Source organism: Pezoporus wallicus, unplaced genomic scaffold, assembly GCF_028554395.1.
Source record: "Pezoporus wallicus isolate ANWC-B61680 ecotype Strahan unplaced genomic scaffold, APGP_CSIRO_Pwel_v1 contig_11646, whole genome shotgun sequence".
NCBI lineage: Eukaryota > Metazoa > Chordata > Aves > Psittaciformes > Psittacidae > Pezoporus > Pezoporus wallicus.
The window spans coordinates 832,801-853,104 of record NW_026642060.1 but is presented as its reverse complement, the minus strand read 5'-3'; the positions used below and the strand labels follow the sequence as shown (position 1 = coordinate 853,104).

Here is a 20,304-nt window from a genome sequence, read left to right as displayed (position 1 = left end):
CAATGTCTAATGTAGGGTGCAATGTCTGATGGGGGGATTCCAATGTCTGATGGGGGGCAATGTCTAATGTGCAATGTCTGATGGGGGGTTCCAATATCTAATGGGAGGGTGCAATGTCTGATGGGGGGATTCCAATGTCTGATGGGGGGTGCAATGTCTGATGGGGGGTTCCAATATCTAATGGGGGGGTGCAATGTCTGATGGGGGGGTGCAATGTCTGATGGGGGGGTGCAATGTCTGATGGGGGGTTCCAATATCTAAGGGGGGGGTGCAATGTCTAATGGAGGGTGCAATGTCTGATGGGGGGTTCCAATATCTAATGAGGGGGTGCAATGTCTAATGTAGGGTGCAATGTCTGATGGGGGGATTCCAATGTCTGATGGGGGGTGCAATGTCTGATGGGGGTTCCAATATCTAATGGGGGGTGCAATGTCTGATGGGGGGTGCAATGTCTGATGGGGGGGTGCAATGTCTGATGGGGGGTTCCGATATCTAATGGGGGGGTGCAATGTCTAATGGAGGGTGCAATGTCTGATGGGGGGGTGCAATGTCTGATGGGGGGTTCCAATATCTAATGGGGGGGTGCAATGTCTGATGGGGGGGTGCAATGTCTGATGGGGGGGTTCCAATATCTAATGGGGGGGTGCAATGTCTGATGGGGGGTGCAATGTCTGATGGGGGGTTCCGATATCTAATGGGGGGTGCAATGTCTGACTGGGGGGTTCCGATATCTAATGGGGGGGTGCAATGTCTGACTGGGGGGTTCCAATATCTAATGAGGGGGTGCAATGTCTAATGGAGGGTGCAATGCCTGATGGGGGGGTTCCAATGTCTAATGGGGGGTGCAATGTCTGATGGGGGGGGTCAATATCTAATGGGGGGAGTGCAATGTCTGATGGGGGGGCCCGATATCTAATGGGGGCGTGCGATGTCTGATGCGGGGTTCAGTATCTAATGGGGGGGCCAATATCTAATGGGGGGTTCCAACATCTAATGGGGGGTCCAATGTCTAATGGAGGGTGCAATGTCTGATGGGGGGGTCCAATATCTAACGGGGGGGGTCCAATGTCTAACGGGGGGGGGGGTCCAATGTCTAACGGGGGGGTGCAGAGTCTGATGGGGGGTCAGTGTCTGTGCTGGGCTGCGGGCGGTGACTCCCTCCTGGGGGCGCTGGTCCCTGCCGGGGGGTGCAGAGCCGGGGGGTGCCACCCCACGATGCCCACCCCGGGGGGGGGGGTGTGAACGACGACACCCCATTGTTGGCGGTGCCGCTGCCACTCGGTGAATGGGGGGGGGGGGGGAACGACGGAACGACACCATCTGTGTGTGCGGGGGGGGGGTATCGGTGCCTGCCCCCCCCCCTCAGCGGGCGGCACAAGCAGGAGCCTCCTTCCTCCTCCTCCCGCTCCCGCCGCGCCACATCCTCCTCCCGCCCCATCCTCTTCCTCGTCCCCGCTTCCGGCCGCGCTCCGCCGGGGGGGACTTTGGTCCAGCTCCGGCGCCCGCGCATCAGTCATCAACCAGCGCCTTCGGGCCCCCCCTCCCTCCGCCGCCATCACCAACCCCCCCCCCCCCCCCCCCCCGCTCCGGGAGCCACCATGGCCTCGGCCACCCCGGCCAAGTGTCCCTTCAAGAAGCGGGGCAGCCTCCAGACCCCCAACCCCGCAGGTGAGACCCAACCCCATCGCCACGGGTGCTCCCCCCCCCCCCCCCAATGATGGGGCTATGGGGTGGGTGCTATGGGGGGGGTGTGGGGGTGTGTGACCATCACCGCGGTGTCTGGGCTGCTCCGCTGATGGGTGCAGTGGTATTGAGGTGTCGGCCCCCCCCCCCCAATTTCTGGCAATGGGGGTGATTGGGGGGGGGAGGGGGCTCTGCGGCGCAGCGGTGGCGCAGCGGGTGCTGTGTGCTGGGGGGGGGGGGGGAGAGGAAGATGAGGGACCCTGGGGGGGGGAGGGGATGTCAACGGGGGGGGGGGGTGGTGGGGGCCAGCGCCATGTGGCATCATATGGGTGGTTGTGGCTGGCACCGCGGCGCTGGGTGCTTGGGAGGGGTCTGGTGGCACCGGATGGTGGCACTGGGGTGGTGGTGGCACCAGTTGATGATGGCACCGGGTTATGGTGGCACTGAGTGATGATGGCACCAGTTGATGATGGTGCAGGGTGATGGTGGCACCAGTTGATGATAGCACGGGGTGATGGTGGCACCGGGTGATGGTGGCACCAGTTGATGATGGTGCAGGGTGGTGGTGGCACCAGTTGATAGCACAGGGTGATGGTGGCACCAGGGTGCTGGTTGCACTGGTCTCCAGTGGCACAGGGTGATGGTGGCATGGGGTAGGTGAGGTGGCACCCGTTCCTAGGGGGGGGCGGGTTGGGGTGCTGCTGGGGTGGCGCATGGGGTGCTGCGTGTCCCCTGTAGGTGTCACAGGGTGATGGGCACGTCCCAGTGGCACAGGGCACCCAGGGTGTCCCCATGGTGCCAGCAAGTGAGCACCCACCATGGGGGGGTCGTGCCTCAGTTTCCCCACACCAGACCTCAACGATGGGGGCAGGGGGGGACAGGAGGCCTGGTTCACCCCCCCCCATGCAGTACTGGGCAGGGGGTGCTCTCAGTGGTGCCTCAATTCAACCTCAGTGGGGTCAGGGCGATGGGGTTTCTTTTGGGGGGTGTCCCCTCCCATCCCTCCCAGTATGGGGGTGCACCCCCCTCCCCGTGGTGCTTTTCCTGCTGGACTGAGGGGGCAGAAGGATGAATGGATGGGGGGGATGGAGCAGCCCTGAGAGAAGGGGGTTGTGTGTGATGGGGGGACCCCAACATCCTCCCCCCCCCCCCTGCTGGGGGTGCCCTGACCCCATCCTGAGCTCCTCATTCGTTATGGGGGGGGGGGGCACAGGGGGGGTCCCTCCTGCCCTGGAGCTGCCTCAGTTTCCCCCTGGCACCGGTGTGGGGATGGGGGGGGGGGGCTATGGGGGCCGGTGAAGCCCTTCCCTCCCGCTCAGGCTGCCCCATTGCAGAGCTGCGGGCTGGGCCCGGCTCCCGGCCCCTGCAGTCAGCGCGGTCCCTGCCGGGGCCTTCCCATTGCCTGAAGCACTTCCCGGTGGATCTGCGCACGTCCATGGACGGCAAATGCAAGGAGATCGCAGAGGTGGGTCCGGGCCCGGGGCACGGCGCGTCCCGGGGCGGGGGGGGCTCCTTCTGCCTTCCTCCTCCTCTTCTCTTCTCTTCTCTTCTCTTCTCTTCTCTTCTCTTCTCTTCTCTTCTCATCTCTTCTCTTCTCTCTTCTCTCTTCTCTTCTCTTCTCTTCTCTTCTCTTCTCTTCTCTTCTCTTCTCTTCTCTCTTCTGTCGCTCCCTGGCTGACAGCGAGATGCGTTCGGCTCCCTACGAGTTCCCTGAGGAGAGCCCCATCGAGCAGCTGGAGGAGCGGCGCCAGCGCCTGGAGCGCCAGATCAGCCAGGACGTCAAGTGAGAGCCAAGGGGGGGTCCCCGCTCACACCCCACACCCCCCCATGGGCTGGGGGACCGGCCCCTCGTGTCCTCCTGCCGTGGCTGTCGCGCTGCCTGTCCCCTTCTCCGTGTGGCTCTGCTGGTTTCTGTGTGGTTGCTGTTTATGGGGGGGGGTGTTGGGGTGGGGGGTGTGTGTGGGGGGTGTCTCTCGTCCCCGTTGTCCCCACCGCATCCCCACCGCGTCCTCTTGTCCCCAGGCTTGAGCCCGACATTTTGCTCAGAGCCAAACAGGACTTCCTGAAAGTTGACAGTGCCGCGGACTTGCAGTGAGTGTCCGGGGTCCCCGCGGCCCCAGCACGCACGCGGCCCCCCCCAACCCCATGGCACTGAACCCAAAACAGGGCAGGGAGGGGGGGTTGAGGGTACCTGGGGGTGGTCCCAGCCCCGCTGCTGGTGCAGGATGTCCCCATCCCTCCTGTCTCCGCTTGGGAGTTGTCTCTGTCACGAGTTACTGCGTTCTCTGTCCTTTCCCCCCCCCACCCCACCCCATACTCTTCGTTGTGCTCATGTGGGCCCAAGGGATGTGTTTTTTGGGGGGTGGGGGGGGGGGTGTCAGTGCCACCCTCAGTGGCACCCAACTGCCCAAAGCTGGCGGTGGCATCGCTCGGGGACAGCATCGCCCTCCCGGATGCGGCCCCCGGGGTGGGTGCTCCGTGGGGAGGCCGGGATGCGGTCAGACCGTGCCCACCCCATCCCTGCCCGCAGGCTCTTCAAGGAGCAGAGCGAGGAGCTGGCGGACCACGTCCCCAAGGAGCGGGAGGCGCTGCTGGAGCGGGAGTTCCAGCGGGTCACCATCTCCGGCGAGGAGAAATGTGGGGTGAGACCCCCCCCCCCCCCCCCTTCCCAAAAACCCCAACCAGGACCTGGGCAAGGTCTTCAAGGCACCAACACCGCCGTGGGGCTGGGGGTTTCTTGGTGTCCTGCTCCTCAGGTGCCCTTCACGGACCTTCTGGATGCGGCCAAGAGCGTGGTGAAGGCGCTGTTCCTGCGGGAGAAGTACATGGGGCTGTCCCTGCAGAGCTTCTGCAAGACCACGGCCCGGTACCTGCAGGAGCTCTCCGAGAAACCCCTGGAGACCCGAGGCTACGAGGAGGTGCCCGAGACCCCCGTGGCTGCCGGTGAGTGCGGGATGGGGGGGGCGGCACGGTGGGATGGGTGCTGGAGGGGTCTTCGTGGTGGGATGGGTGCTGGAGGGGTCTTTGTGGTGGGATGGGTGCTGGAGGGGTCTTCATGCTGGGATGGGTGCTGGAGGGGTCTTTGTGGTGGGATGGGTGCTGGAGGGGTCCTCATGGTGGGATAGGTGCTGGAGGGGTCTTTGTGGTGGGATGGGTGCTGGAGGGGTCTTTGTGGTGGGATGGGTGCTGGAGGGGTCTTTGTGGTGGGATGGGTGCTAGAGGGGTCTTCGTGGTGGGATGGGTGCTGGAGGGGTCCTTATGCTGGGATGGGTGCTGAAGGAGTCTTCGTGGTGGGATGGGTGCTGGAGGGGCCTTCGTGGTGGGATGGGTGCTGGAGGGGTCTTTGTGGTGGGATGGGTGCTGGAGGGGTCTTCGTGGTGGGATGGGTGCTGGAGGGGTCTTTGTGGTGGGATGGGTGCTGGAGGGGTCTTTGTGGTGGGATGGGTGCTGGAGGGGTCTTTGTGGTGGGATGGGTGCTGGAGGGGTCTTCATGCTGGGATGGGTGCCAGAGGGGAATTCATGCTGGGATTGGGATGTTGGGGGGCTCTTCACAATGGGATGGGGATGTTGGGGGGATCTTCATGCTGGAACGGGGATGCTGGAGGGGCTTTGGTGGATCCACCCCATCACCCATGTCTGGTTGGGTGTCTCTTGGCTGCAGATGCCCCCGTGCACCCTCCTTTCGCCGAGCAGCACCCCTATGAGATGTGGGACCCCAAGACCATGCCGGCTGACCTGGGCTTTGGGCTGAAGATGGTGGATGGGGTGGTGCACGTCTACACCAAGCAGGACCTCACCGACAAGTGAGTGTCCGGCACGGAGCATGCACTTGCTGGTGGGATGAGCTCGGAGAGGGGCTCTGGTGGGTGACCCTGGACCATGTCCCCTCCTCTGTCCCCCCAGGAGCACGGAGCTGGACCTGCCCTACCCCGACCTGCAGGAGTTCATCGCTGACATGAACTTCCTCATGGCTTTGATCATCAATGGGCCCATGTAAGGAGAAGGGTCCCTCCAAGGAGGTGTCCTGGGGGGTCCCACCATGGAGGTGTCCTGGGGGGGGTCCCACCATGGAGGTGTTCTGGGGGGTCCCACTATGGAGGTGTCCTGGGGGGGTCCCACCATGGAGGTGTCCTTGGGGTGGGTCCCACTATGGAGGTGTCTGGGGGGGGGTCCCACTATGGAGGTGTCTGGAGGGGGGGTCCCACCATGGAGGTGTCCTGGGGGGGGTCCCACCATGGAGGTGTCCTTGGGGTGGGTCCCACTATGGAGGTGTCCTGGGGGGTCCCACCATGGAGGTGTCCTGGGGGGGGTCCCACCATGGAGGTGTCCTGGGGGGTCCCACTATGGAGGTGTCTGGAGGGGGTCCCACCATGGAGGTGTTCTGGGGGGTCCCACTATGGAGGTGTCCTTGGGGTGGGTCCCACTATGGAGGTGTCTGGGGGGGGTCCCACTATGGAGGTGTCTTGGGTGGTCCCACTATGGGGGTGTCTTTGGGGATCCCACTATGGGGGTGTCCTGGGTGGGTTCCACCATGGAGGTGTCCTGGGGGGTCCCCACCATAGGGGTGCCCTGGGGAGGGACAGAGCCTTGGGAACAGCACCAGAGGACATGGTGGTGGCTCTGACACACGGTCCTGGAGCAGCTCCCATACCCATGCATCCATCCATGCACATGGAGAGGGGTCCCAGAGTCCAGAGCCGTATCCCCTCATCCTGGTGGACACCAGCCTTTCGGGGCTGGATGTTCTCCTCCTCTGACACCCCCATCCCCACCTCGGGCAGCAAATCCTTCTGCTACCGCCGGCTGCAGTACCTGAGCTCCAAGTTCCAGATGCACGTCCTGCTCAACGAGATGAAGGAGCTGGCGGCCCAGAAGAAGGTGCCCCACCGTGACTTCTACAACATCCGCAAGGTACCTGCTGGCTCCTGGGCTCCTGCTGTGAGCAGGGGGCACTTGGAGGCTCTTGGGGCTCAGCACCTCCTCTGCCCGCCCAGGTGGACACCCACATCCACGCCTCGTCCTGCATGAACCAGAAGCACCTCCTGCGCTTCATCAAGCGGGCCATGAAGAAGCACCTGGATGAGATCGTCCACGTGGAGAAGGGCAAGGAGCAGACGCTCAAGGAGGTCTTCGAGACCATGAACCTCACCGCCTATGACCTGAGCGTGGACACGCTGGATGTCCACGCGGTACGGGGCTGGGGGGACACCCCACATCCTGCAGATGGGTGATGCTGAGGGCTCTGCGCTGGGGGCTCGGGGGCCTCACGTCCGTGTCCTCCTGCCAGGACCGCAACACCTTCCACCGCTTCGACAAGTTCAACGCCAAGTACAACCCCATCGGCGAGTCCATCCTGCGGGAGATCTTCATCAAGACGGACAACCGCGTCTCGGGGAAGTACTTCGCCCACATCATCAAGGTGAGGGACCCTCCGCGCGTCCCTCGCCTCCCTGGGTGCCCGTGGTGGCCCAAGGGGTGACGTTGTTCCCTGGCAGGAGGTGATGTCGGACCTGGAGGAGAGCAAGTACCAGAACGCGGAGCTGCGCCTCTCCATCTACGGCCGCTCCCGGGACGAGTGGGACAAGCTGGCCCGTTGGGCCGTCAACCACCGCGTCCACTCCAACAACGTCCGCTGGCTCGTGCAGGTGCCCCGGCTCTTGTGAGTACCAGGAGGTGCCTTCAAGCATTGCCCTGTGCCGGCTGGGGAGACCAAGGACACCCTTTTATGGCTGGGGTGGGTTTGGGATGGGACCCTCTAAGCAGGGTCCATCCCCCCCTGCAGTGATGTCTACCGCACGAAGAAGCAGTTGGCCAACTTCCAGGAGATGCTGGAGAACATCTTCCTGCCCCTCTACGAGGCCACCGTCCACCCGGCCCAGCACCCGGAGCTGCACCTCTTCCTGGAGCACGTGAGCGCCGTGTCCTGCTTCCAAGGGCAGGATGGGGGCCACCAGGGTGACCCATAACCCCAGCCTGGACCTTGTTTGAGGGCTCTATTGAAGGGGCCACCGTCCCACCCTGGGTTGTCCCTTCTGCAGGTGGATGGCTTCGACAGCGTGGATGATGAATCCAAACCCGAGCATCACATTTTCAACCTGGACAGCCCCTTGCCGGGCAACTGGGTGGAGGAGGACAACCCACCCTACTCCTACTACCTGTACTACATGTACGCCAACATGACGGTGCTCAACCACCTCCGACGGTAGGGACACCTCCAGCGGCTCTGCCTGGCCTGGGATGGTCAGATTGGGGTGGGGGGTGTGGGGGGGGGGTGGGTCAGATGCTGATGGTGAACCCCACATTGCAGGAAGAGAGGCTTCCACACCTTTGTCCTGCGCCCACACTGCGGTGAGGCCGGGCCCATCCATCACCTTGTGTCGGGCTTCATGGTCTCGGAGAACATCTCCCATGGGTTGCTGCTCCGCAAGGTGGGCAGGGATGGGGTGCCATGGGTGGGGGGGGGACACACAGCAGGGTGTGTGTCTTCAACCTCCCCTCACCCATCTCTTCCCCCCCCCCAAGGCCCCCGTCCTGCAGTACCTCTACTACCTGGCGCAGATCGGCATCGCCATGTCCCCGCTCAGCAACAACAGCCTCTTCCTCAGCTACCACCGCAACCCCCTGCCCGAGTACCTCTCGCGGGGGCTCATGGTGTCCCTGTCCACCGATGACCCCCTCCAGTTCCACTTCACCAAGGTGAGGGGGCCAATGGGAGGGTCGCAGGCCACCAAACCCCCCAAAACCAACGGCAGGGTGGCCACCAGCCAAGCCGTGGCGATGGGACAGAGTTGGGGGTGGCCAAGGGCAAGGTGGGGGTCTCGGTGGCCTTGGCAGTGCCGGGGTAAAGGTTGGACTTGATGATCTTAAAGGTCTTTTCCAACCTTGTTCATTCTACGGTTCAAACCCAACAAGCTCCAGAGGATGCTGATGGTCCAGGGAGGGTGGGAGATGCTGGGGACCCCCGTGTTCTTTGTGGGGCACCCATGAGTGGGTGCTGAGGCTGTGTCCACCCTCCCCGCAGGAGCCGCTGATGGAGGAGTACAGCATCGCCACCCAGGTCTGGAAGCTGAGCTCCTGCGACATGTGCGAGCTGGCCCGCAACAGCGTCCTCATGAGCGGCTTCTCCCACAAGGTACCACCCCCCCCATCGTGTCCCCCAGCACCCATGGGTGCCAGAGCTGCGGGAGCTCGTCCTTGCTCTTGTGCCCAGGTGAAGAGCTACTGGTTGGGTCCCCATTACCTGAAGGAGGGTCCTGAAGGCAACGACATCCGCCGCACCAACGTTCCCGACATCCGCGTGAGCTACCGCTTCGAGACGCTGTGCCAGGAGCTGACCCTCATCACGCAGGCGGTGCAGAGCGAGGAGCTGGAGACCATCCAGGAGGAGGATGCTCTCACCATCACCGCCACCCTCAGCACCCAGTGACCCCCCCTCCATCACCCACATCCCTCTTCCAGGGCTTTGGCGCCGTCCTCCTGCTACCTCCTGCCCTTGGGAAGGGGATGGGGACAGGCCCCAGTGCCCCGTGGTGCCACCAAAGGGGTTTTGGTGGGGTTCTCTCCATTCCTGGTGGGGTTTTTACCTGGTGTCTCCTCACTGTGCTGGTCCCTGCTCTTGGTGGCACAGGGATGAGGTGTCCGGAGGTGCCACGGGTACCAGCACCGGGGCGGGGGGGTCCTGGCTTCACCTCTTGGATGCAGTGAGAGCACAGAGGGACACCAATGCTGGGCATGGGGACACTGTGGGGGGGACCCAGCCTAGGGGCATGTCCCAGCTCCTGCTGCTTTTTAATTGCCTGCCCCTCTCCGTCCATTTCTCACCCCATGGGGACATGGGGACGAGCCAGCGGCACCCCAAGGACCCAGACCTGGGCTCTGCGCACCCACGTGCACACAGGGTGCCCGGTGGAGGATGCTCCATCCTCCTCCTCAGGGAGGAAGCAGATGGCTTGGGGTGACTCTGTCCCTGCTCCAGGAGCTGGTTGTGGCCCGGATCGGGCTGGAAGAGGCTTCTCCTTCCTTGTGTGACATTGCCCCATCCCTGTGTCCCACTCTCCCGGTCCTGTCCCCCCCAGTGGAGCCGGTGGCTGATGCTCCTTTGGGAATACATGGTGGGAATGATGGAGTAAACGTTCACAGCCAAGAAAAGCCGCTCGAAAAGCCCTGTCCCAGCATGGAAATAAAGTATTTAAGTAAAACACCTGGATTTCATGGTGGTGGTGGTGGTGGGGTGGCCATAGGGTGGTGTGTCCCGTCCTGTGAATGGGATTTGGGCGTGGGGGTCCCCATGGTGCCAATGGGTGATGCTGGTGGCGGTGGCAGCGCTGGCACTGGTGGTGTTCATGGCAGGATGCCCCTGGCACCCAGCCTGCACCCAGTGATGCCAGAGGGAGGGTAAAGGGGAGGGTTCCGGGGGAGGTGCTGAGGGGGGCAGGTCCCTGCTCCCTGTTCCTGTTGTGGGCAGTGTCCCTGCGGAGCTGGTGCCATCATGGTGGTGACTCTGGGGTACTGGGATATCCGTGGGGTGAGTTGGGGGGAATGGGGGGTGCCGGAGGTGGGTGCTGAAGGGGGATGCTGGTAGTGGGTGCTAAAGATGGGTTCCCCCCCAGCTGGCCCAAGCCATCCGCCTGCTGCTGGAGTACACAGAGACCCCCTATGAGGAGCGGCAGTACCGCCCGGGGCCGGGTAAGGGGGATCCGGGGGGTCCCCCCATCTCCATCCACCCCCCTGGACCCCGGTTCAGGCTGGGTCTGACCCAGCCTGGATTTGAGGGGGAGGGGGCCCGGGACTCTCCTTGTTTCCCCCACCGTCCTGTCCCCCCCCCTTCAAAACTCCTGCCAGGTTTTGGGGACACCCCCCCCCCCCCCCAAAACCGCCACCCTGCACCTTGGACTCGGGTCAAAGTCCTCCGGGGGTGCCCGCATGGGATGGGACACGTGGCTGCTCCGGAGCACAATGGGCACCCCGCATCCATGAGGGTGCCATGGGGGGGGTCCAGCAACCTCTGTGTGTGCCCCCCCCAGCTCCTGACTTCAACGTGAGCGAGTGGACCAACGAGAAGGAGAAACTGGGGCTCGACTTCCCCAATGTGGGTGATGGATGGGGAAATGGGGGAGGTGGGAAATGGGGATGGGGGGCACAAGGAGTGACCCTCTCGTTTTTACACCCCCCCCATCAGCTGCCCTACCTCATCGATGGGAAAGTGAAGCTGACTCAGAGCAACGCCATCCTGCGCTACATCGCCCGCAAGCACAACATGTGTGAGTGCAGGGATGGGGATGGGGGGGTCCCAGCCACAAAGGGGGGGGGCGGGTCCCCTTTACGGGGTGGGGAAGGGTCTGATGTCTCCCCCGCCCCTCCAAATATGCAGGCGGTGAGACAGAGGAGGAGATCCAGCACGTGGACTTGATGGAGAACCAGATCATGGATTTCCGCATGAGATTCGCACGGATGTGCTACAGCCCTGACTTTGTGGGTACCCCCATGCAATGAGGGGGCCTCCATCCCTTTAGGGACCCCCTCAAAACCCTTTTCACCCCCCCCTAAAACCACTCTCATCCCTCTGGGTTGCTGTCACCCCAGTGTCCTGTCCCCATCGAGGCACAAGTTGGGTGTCCCCTTGCCTTGCTGCAGGCAACACCCATGGCTGCTGGGGAGGGTGATTTGTGGGTGCAGCCCCCCTGTATCTCTGTGCCCCTCATTAGGAGAAGCTGAAGCCTGGGTACCTGCAGGAGCTGCCGGGGAGGCTGCGGGAGCTGGCGCGGTTCCTGGGCTCCCGGCCCTGGTTTGCAGGGGACAAGGTAGGTGGGGGGGTGCTGGGGGGGTCCCTGGGGGGGTCCCTGTCACACACCAGTGTCCGTGTCCCCTCCTGCTGTCCCCAGCTCACCTTTGTGGACTTCCTGGCCTACGATGTCCTGGACCAGCAGCGCATGTTCGTGCCCGACAGCCCTGAGCTCAGCGGGACCCTGCGCAGCTTCATGGAGCGCTTCGAGGTGAGAGGAGCCCGGGACCGCGCACCCCAATGTCCCTGTTCCCATCCCGGACACCACGGTCCCCATGTCTGAATCCCTCGTGTCCCCATCCCTGATACCCCAACATCCCTGTCCTCAGTACCCCGGTGTTCCCATTGCTGTCCCCAATACACCAATGTCCCAGTCCCCATCCCAGGCACGATGGTGTCCCCATCCCAAGCCTCATCCTTGAATCCTTGGTATCCCAACACCCCAGTGTCCCCATCCCCATCCTTAACACCCTGATGTCCACATTCCAAGCCTCATCCTTGAATCCACTGTGTCCCCATCCCCTACACCCTGGTGTCCCCATCCCCACCCTTGTCCCTGCTGTCCCCCCCCAGGCACTGGAGAAGATCTCAGCCTACATGCGCTCGGGGCGCTACATGAAGACCCCCATCTTCTGGCGCACAGCGCATTGGTGCAACACCAAGGAGTGATGGGGGGGGAATCCCTAAGCTCCCCCAGACCCCACTTCCTGCAGAATAAATCGAGGCGGGGGGGCTGCCCCTTCTCCCTTGTCCTGCTTCAATGGGGGTGCCCCGAGTGCTGGGAAGTGCTTGGAAGGGAGGGGCTGTGGGGACCCCCGGGGGCTGTGGGGACACCCTGTTTGTGGGGTGACTCTTGGTGGGGGGGAGGGAACAGGGGAGGGGGCATCCTGTTACCCCATTTACCCCCCTTGGATAAGGGGGACTATCGTGATGACTGTGGGGCCCAAGGGGTGGAACCCCCCCTCACACACACACCCCAGGACAACGGGGACACCCAAACAGCTTAGGAGGGGTCACAGAGGGACCCACACCCCAGGATAAGAGCATAAGACTGGGGGGGGGGGGGGACGCAAAAGCGAACCCAGCGCACCCTGGGGGGGGTCATGGGGCCCTCAACAGAGATCAGAGTCCGGCCGCTGCTCGCACAGCCCGGGAGCCGGGACGGGAACGCGGTGCCGGCATCACCGGGGCGCGCTGAGCTCCGCAGCGGTGCCACCAAGAGGGCAGCCCCGCTCCCTGCGCTCCCCTGTTTCAGTTGGAACCCATCACCTCTTGTCCTATCACTCCAGTCCCTAATGAAGAGTCCCTCCCCAGCATCCTCGTAGCCCCCTTCAGACACTGGAAGCTGCTCTGAGGTCTCCCTCAGCTTCTCTTCTCCAGGCTGAACAGCCCCAGTGTTCTCAGCCTGGCTCCATACGGAAGCTGCTCCAGCCCCTGCTCATCCTCGTGGCCTCTTCTGGCCTTGCTCCAACAGCTCCTTCTGTTCTGCATGCAAGCCCCGGACGCAGCGCTCCCAGTGGGCTCTCCTGAGAGCAGGATGGAGCCCGCTGAGCCAGGTGTGTCCAAAGGTACCAAAGCCCTTCCTGAACCAGTGATGCTCAGCACAAGCGCTGCCAGGGGCTGCACCCCTGCCCTGCTCACACCATGGAGAGGAGCAGGGTCTCAATGGGAGCAAGTGTCAGAGTCTACAGGGCTCTTTCAGTTTAGAGGGTGGTTTCTGGTGCAGAACCATCGCTGCCCCTTCAGTTCTCCTTCAAGCTGCAGAAAGCATTGGCACAACCCTTTACAGGCTCTGGAAATGATGTTTCTTACAGCAGTTATGGATCTGGAAGGGGGCTGTGAATTAACTTGGTGCTTCACATGGTCCCTTCACACTGGGCTGATTTCTCTGCCTGCCTTGCACGGTGGTGAACCTCCAGCACCACCCAATTCCAGCCATTCCAAGGGTGCATTTGAGCACTTTCCCCGTGCAACCAAAAGGCAGATTTCACTCGAACGGAGAAGAACTGGAAGCAAATACCCCGTCACCTCCACATCGCATCGCAGCTCGCCTCCACGTGTCGTGGGGTTTGATGGCAACATGGGGCCAGCATGGCCATGCTCTGAGAGCGCAGGCAGCCTTGACAGCCCCACAGGTGCTCACCATGGGGCCAGCACCTCTTTGGGGTGCGCTGGTATCTCCATGGCCTCTTGCCCCAGAGGGGGACCTGAGCCAGCACCACCGGACTGACTCCCAGCTTCATGTGTTCAATGCTTGTCCCAGAGTCGGTCTCTGATGGGGAAAGTGATGCTCGGTGACCTGTGAACCCCTCTTAACCCATCCTCTGTGCTCCCAGGACGCTGGGACGGGAATAAACTGCATCCAAGCCAGGTTTTGGGGAGCTCACAGCATCTCTGGCCAGAAATAGACCAAATCCTGGTCCAATAGACCAAGTGGCACCGTGCACACTGCTTGCTGCTGGTGACACAGTGGGGTCAGGAAGGCCACCGAGCAGTGCCCAATAGGTGCCTGCTGCAGCTCCAGCCCTTGCCTTCGGGCTCTTGAGCCCTGGCAGGACCAGAGCTGCCATCCCAAGGGGGGTCCCAGTGTTTGCCCTGTCCTGCCCCATCTTGGGTGCTGCGGGGACTCAGCGACAGTGAAACAGGGATGGGAAAGGGCTCAGGGGACTCAGGGGCTTATGTAAAGTGCTTGTGGCAACAGGAAGGTGACTGCTTCATTGGAAGTGAGCTGGGAAAACCAGGAACATCCAGGGCCCGGCTGCGATTCCAATCTCCCGTTGTCCTTCAGGATGGAGTTTTCCTTTTGCTCCCAGGTTTGCACCCAGCTCAGAGCTCCCCTTGCTGCAGCAGGAGTTTGCCTGAAACTCAGCTTAAATCCCTGCCCAAGGCCCTTTGCCCCCAGCCCCAGCCCAATGCCCCCCAACCCAAGGAGCTGCCTGGCTGCTCTGGCCGGCCCCACATGGGCACCCTCACCTTGGGCAGTGCCTTTTGGGGTGACCCTGGGGCGATGCAGAGCTCAAGGCCTCAGCAGCCTGGCCCCAGCATCCCCCGCTGCCCCCAAGCAGTGCCTGCAGCTTGCTGCATCGCCTTTATTCATCACATCACAGAGAAGAACAACCTCATTAAATAAGATCCGGGTTTCTGCAGGGGATGGGGGGGGCTCCGGGCAGAGACGCCTGCGGTGGGGTGTGCCCAGGGCTTGGGGGTCCAGCGTTCATCGTGTCACAGTGATGGGATCCCTGTGGGGTGGGACGGGCAAAGCCGCGCTTGCCCGGGCAGGGCGGCCAGATGTGCGGGCACACCTGGAGCGGGCCCTTCAGGCCTCCAGCTTCTTCTTCATCTCCATGCGGTAGATGATCTGGTAGCCGTCGTCCCAGGCGTAGATCTGCCTCTCGCGGGGGCTGTACTTCATGCTGGAGTGGGAGCCGTAGCGCTTGGGGAAGTAGACGAGGGAAGCGTCGTCGGGGGACAAGGTGCCGCTGACGTCGAAGACGCACTGCACGCGGGAGCGGCTGGGCAGGCGCGTGTTGTAGACCACGTGCAGGGCCCCGCACACCACGAAGGCGCCCTCGGCGTTCTCCCGCGGGCACGGCGTGTCCCACATCTGCTCGATGTCCAGCGAGGAGGGGTCCAGCTTGGCCAGGCAGATGTTCTTCTCGTCCTCCTTGGTGGCGTAGATGGCCCAGAGCCCTTCCTCGTCCGCCGCCATCTCTATGTAGGTGAAGGGGGAGAGCCCGAAGACGGGGATCTGCTCCTCGGCTGGGAACACCGAGCTGTCCACCACGGTCTTGTTGGCGAGGTTGAACTTGATCACCTGGAAGGAGCCCTGCTGGCGGATGTAGTAGAGGTGCCCGTCGTAGACCAGGTGCCCGGTGCCCACCCAGGGGTAGGGCAGCTTGATGCGGGCAGCCTTGCGGGTGGCCGAGAAGAGGGTGAACTCCCGCATGCGGGGGAACACGTACACGGTGTCGTTGGCAGTGCCGTCGAAGACATAGATCTTCTCGGCGCTCCCTGCAGCGTCCTTGGTCCAGAGCCCCGAGGAGCTGCCGAAACGCTTCAGGATCTTCATGGCTCTGACGCTGCCGATGGTGTCACTGCAGTCTGCAAGAGCGGGGCAGCTGTGAGAGCCTGGAAGCCACCCGGCCCCACAGCAGGGACGGCTCCTGCCTGCTCACACAGCTCCTGCGCTGCCGTGTCCCGTTCCCCCCCCCCCGCCCCAGGCCTCGGCAGCTGGAGGATGCTGTGCATCCGGGTGGCATCTACAAGTCCCCTTGCGCAACACAAGCAGGGGAGGCCGCCCTCATCCCAGCCCTGTCCCCAAGGGCTCTGGAGAAGCCTGGGGCTCGCAGGCAGATGCGGGGATGCAGGATTTTGTGCCAGAGACACCCCAGAGGTGCCCTGCTGGGGCTCCATAGCACGGTGCATAGCCAGGGTAAAGCATGGGCGGGCTGTGGAGGGTTGGGGTAGCAGCACCCTGGACCACATCCCCCACGGCGCCGTGGCGGCCCTCACCTGTGAGCTTGCTGTACTTCTCGTTCTTCCTCTGCTTGGCCGTGGCCGCCTGCTTCTCCATGAGCGCCTCGTCCACCTCCAGGCAGGGCGGCGCGGGGTTCTGCGTCTCCAGGTAATCCACCTCCCGCTCCAGCCGCTCCACGCGCACGGCTGCGTTCTCCGCCTCCGCCCGCATCGCCTCCCGCTCCTTCTCCGCTGTCTCCAGCATCCCCAGCACCTGGTTCTTGAAGTCCCGCAGCTCCGTGGAGTAGCGGCTGCTCTGCTCGTACCATTGGGAGATCCTCTCCTAGGGCGGCAAAGGGACCGCTGATGGGGGACCGCGTTCCACAGCCCAGCCCCATCACCGCCTGCACGTGGCCCTGGCAGCCCCCGGAGCCCCACGGCACCGCAACCCCGCTGCTCGCGTCCCTGGGTCCCATCCTGCTGTGCTCCTGGGGTTGTGGTTGGGTTTGATGGTACTCAAGGTCTTTTCCAACCTTCCATCCTACGGTGCTCCTGCACCCGTGATGCTCCCGGAGTGGCGATGCTCCCGGACCCGTGATGCCTCCCCTCCAATGATCCACCTATCCCGCAGCATTCCCATGCCCACCGTGCTCCCATGCCTGCGATGCTCACGCTGGGCTGTGAGGACTGGGTCACCCCGCACCACCTCTGCTCCGTCCCCATCCCAGCTCCTCCTCGCCCCAGGCCTGCTCTCAGCCGCGCTAAGGGGGCAGGGGCTGGGATCCCTGCCATGGGGTGCAGTGGGGCTGCCCTACCTCCAGGAGGGTGAGGCGCCGCTCCACGTACTCCATGAACTGCTGCTGCTGGGCTCGCAGGGCCACGGCGAGGAGCGGCAGGAGGAGCAGGCAGCGCCAGGGCCCCATGGCCGCCGGAGAGTGCAGCCTCCACGTCAATGCTCAGGAATGCTCCGGCCTCCCACATCCCTCATTGAATCCAGATGTGCAGAGGGGAGGAGAGGCTGCTCCTTCCCCAAAGACCAGCCCCAGGCACCTTAACCCCTTCGCATCCCCGTGTGTGCCCACAGCAGGCGGTGGGGCTGGGGAGGGAGCCCGGGCACCCATTGCTGCTGTGGGATGCGGGGAGTGGAGAGAACTGCAGCAGCTACGAGCAGCAAGGGAAGGAAACGGCCTCTGGGGCTGGGGACAGCCCATGGCACAGCGTGGGGCCAACCTGAGCTCTGTGCCATGGCTGATGGAGTCAAAGCAGGGCCAGCACCGCAGCCACCAGCGCCCTGTGCCTGCAGCACCCCTTGTCCTAGCTGCTGAGCTGGGAACTGCTTGCCCCTGCCTGATGCTTGGGTCCTGCTCCGGTCCTCCAGAGCAATGCCATCATCTGCCAGCATCCAGCATCATCAGCCTCATCCAGCATCCTCCATCAACTGCCATCAGCCAGCCAGGGGCTGCCCCAGCAGGCAGGAGCTGCTCCTGAAGCTGCCTGAGCACCCGTGTGGAGCCACACGGCAGCTTCCATGGCCCCATGCGTGCAGTGTGATGGGGGGAGGCTGCAGCTCAGCACCCAGGATGCAGCCAGCCCTGCGGTGATGCTGGCACAGACCAGGGCCCCAGCCATGGCCCCTGGGTTTCCTGGGCCCTTAAAGGTTGGTCACATCCATGCACAATGCTGCGGTGCTGCGCACAGGGTGAGTGTGCCATCCAGCGCAGCCTGCATCCCACATCGTGCGTCCTGCATCCATTCTGCATCCTGTATCCTGCTGGACAGCCCAGACCCCCCCATGCTGTGTGCTCTGGGGAGACCCCCCTGCAGTCCTGATCCAGCTCTGGGGCAGCAGCACAACAGGGATGAGCTTTAATGTCCCTTCCAATCCAACCCACCCCAGCACCCTATGAGCTCCCCCAGATCAGAAGGGAGATGTTTTTGCCCCCCTCCCCTCCCAGCAGCACCCAACCCAAGCAGGACCCAGAGCAGACAGCCCCCCCCCCCCCCCCCAGCAGTGCTCACAGCACCTAAATCAGATGTGCAAAGTCAAAACACGTCTGTGAACACAAACCAGGGTGATGGGGAAGTGTTTCCACTTGAGAGGGTCCTGATCCCCCCCCCAAGCCCTGCTCCCATCCATGCAGCTCAAGGGACCCTGAGCCCTGCTGGCTCCATACTGGATCTGCCAAACCCCATGAACAGATAAAGTGACCAAAGGAATAGAGTACAGAAAATTAACCCTTTTTATTGATGCATTGCAATTGTTCTACATTTTTACCATGTTATGTAGAAAATACTTAAAATACAAGCTACTTTGTAAAACCAAAGACAAACATTGAATCCAAAGATAAACTATGTTTTCACAATGGACCCTTTTCCCATATAGTTAGTATTAAATCTTTAAATAGCTATTTCTTCTGTTAAAATGATTTTTACATACCCCCTAAGTACATCAGCAATACAAACATAGCTCAGTAATTATCCGAAACTACCTGTACCTAGCGCCTTGTAAAAAGGAAGAGCACAACCATAAAAGAAAGTTAGGTTTTACACAGTTACTAGCATATCAAATACATTTAATAAAGTAGGAATTCCATTGCAATATCAAGAATTCAAGCAGAAATACTAACATTACATATAATGTACTGCTACATGTAGTGAGATAGATATATTTCAAGCTGAATCGGAAACCACACCTTATATAAAGTTTAGCAACAAACAACCATGTGGACATGCGGAACCATTCAGAAGTTGAAATCAAAAGAAAAGGAAGCAGGGCTGTGCCAATCCTGTCACTGAGAAGCAATTCAGCTTCATGTGCTAAAAGAAAACGCCGACTCGGAGGTAAATGACTGCATGCCATCAATGAGGGGCGAAGCAGGAACGCCTCCGAAGCTGCCTCTGCAGGGGCTATCGCAGCTCTGAATACAGGTCAGGGAATGCAACTGGGTTTACAGGTCAAGAACCACACAGCCAAGTCTAGATGGGACCAGGGTCACCATATCCTCAACAGGTGAATCCCAACCTGGTTTCAAGCACATTAAAGGGTTCCAATTTCTATCTGGAGATAGCACACTTCTTTAGACCATGAGGAGAGTCAATCCTTGAACTGAACCTGGAGGCTGGGTAGGTGAGGGTCTCCTTAGAGCTGACTACAGCACCCTTAAATTGGGCAACACATACCGAGCTCTCCGGGATCCAGAGGTGAAATCTGGCCCTCCTAGCATGGGGATTTTTGCCTGTCTGGTTTCTGCTGTGCATCCCAGAGGAATCGCGGGGGATTTTTACGGAGCCATTCCCAACTCGTCCTCCTTGCTCCCGTTCTTTTGGGAACTCGGGCAGCGGGAAAGGTGACACCGCGCTTTGTGAATACGTCTGATGGGGTTTAATTATGTCCTAGTGACTCCCAATGGTCATTTGAATTGCTTTTTGTTAGGGCAGCAGGCAAGTTCTTCTCAAAAGCATTAGGAGACTTTGCTAGAAGTCCTTTTTCTTTCCTGTTAGGACTTCGTGGAAAACACTGTTTGTGAAACGGGGGATAACATTTTCCTGAAAGAGAGGAATTGCCTTTGGATGGAAAGGCACAACTCTGTACCCCAGAGGTATCTCAAGGCAAGTACTGAACACAAGCAATGTACTATGGGAAAAAGTAAGAAAGTGCCTACAGCAACAGAGAGCATCGTTTACACCAGGGACATGGCATAGCAAGATCGACTGGTTATCCGCACGCTTACAAGGGCTCCGACTGAAAATACACTGAACGACGTCGCCAATGCTCCTGTCCAGCTCCAAAGTCCTCGATCCTTCCATCCGAGGAGATGCCAAGCCTTGAGCAGTTCGATTCCAGGTCAGTCCAGACTCTCTCCTATCAATAATGCGGAATTCCAGAGGTGGCCTTTGCACTTCTTGGCACTCGGAGAACTGGCCTCTTTCCCACCGGGACGGAACAGAAACTGGGATTCACGGCTCCCAAAACCTCTTATTGCTGCAGTAACACGACCGCTCGAGCCAGTTGATCATCCACTTGGACACGGTACTTAACCTACGTACTGAGGATGGAAGTGAGCATTTCCTCTGCACACTGACTAGGGCTACAGCTGACAAACCTTCCCAACAACTCCACATTAGCAGTAGCATTATAAAACTTTTAATGGTATTATGTGCTTTACAGCAGGCTCTCTTTGGTATAAATAATCCTATCACCAAGCTAGCAATATTTTACAAGAACTGTCTGCTCTTAACGTGGGGGAAGGTAACGCCATACTAACCTAAGAGAAAAAGTGATTGCACAGATTTAATCACTTGGGCAATATTAGACTAAACATTCCAATGCATTCCCAGCACTACCTTATTCGAAATGCACTGACAGACATTTAACAGTATATGTG

General features: G+C 61.1%; 3 protein-coding genes across 4 annotated transcripts; 2 read left to right on the top strand and 1 right to left on the bottom strand.

Moving 5' to 3' along the window:
- Positions 1-1,581: 1,581 nt before the first annotated feature.
- On the top strand, positions 1,582-9,317 carry AMPD2 (adenosine monophosphate deaminase 2). 2 transcript variants are annotated; one of them, XM_057426903.1, is made up of 18 exons: positions 1,582-1,668; positions 3,018-3,148; positions 3,336-3,466; positions 3,706-3,774; positions 4,214-4,325; positions 4,440-4,626; positions 5,345-5,486; positions 5,587-5,676; positions 6,465-6,594; positions 6,678-6,872; positions 6,971-7,102; positions 7,179-7,342; positions 7,466-7,592; positions 7,722-7,885; positions 7,991-8,111; positions 8,206-8,379; positions 8,705-8,815; positions 8,894-9,317. In XM_057426903.1, exons 1-18 carry the CDS (start codon positions 1,599-1,601, stop codon positions 9,107-9,109), a joined length of 2,466 nt encoding a protein of 821 aa, XP_057282886.1. In that variant the 5' UTR covers positions 1,582-1,598; the 3' UTR covers positions 9,110-9,317. The 2 variants fall into 2 exon arrangements, with proteins under 2 accessions (XP_057282886.1, XP_057282885.1); XM_057426902.1 differs by lacking the exons at positions 1,582-1,668; positions 3,018-3,148; positions 3,706-3,774 and having other exon boundaries at positions 3,345-3,466; positions 8,894-9,315.
- A 785-nt stretch (positions 9,318-10,102) lies between these two features.
- Positions 10,103-12,147, top strand: LOC130608712 (glutathione S-transferase 2-like). The gene is made up of 8 exons (XM_057426904.1): positions 10,103-10,207; positions 10,293-10,368; positions 10,707-10,771; positions 10,862-10,943; positions 11,054-11,154; positions 11,388-11,483; positions 11,565-11,675; positions 12,038-12,147. The coding sequence occupies exons 1-8, from the start codon at positions 10,172-10,174 to the stop codon at positions 12,131-12,133; spliced, it is 663 nt and encodes a 220-aa protein (XP_057282887.1). The 5' UTR covers positions 10,103-10,171; the 3' UTR covers positions 12,134-12,147.
- Positions 12,148-14,780: 2,633 nt separating this feature from the next.
- Positions 14,781-16,917, bottom strand: OLFML3 (olfactomedin like 3). Its single transcript, XM_057426875.1, has 3 exons — positions 16,735-16,917; positions 15,977-16,262; positions 14,781-15,565 (listed from the first exon to the last, which is right to left on the bottom strand). The coding sequence occupies exons 1-3, from the start codon at positions 16,840-16,842 to the stop codon at positions 14,781-14,783; spliced, it is 1,179 nt and encodes a 392-aa protein (XP_057282858.1). The 5' UTR covers positions 16,843-16,917.
- Between the last annotated feature and the right edge of the window lie 3,387 nt (positions 16,918-20,304).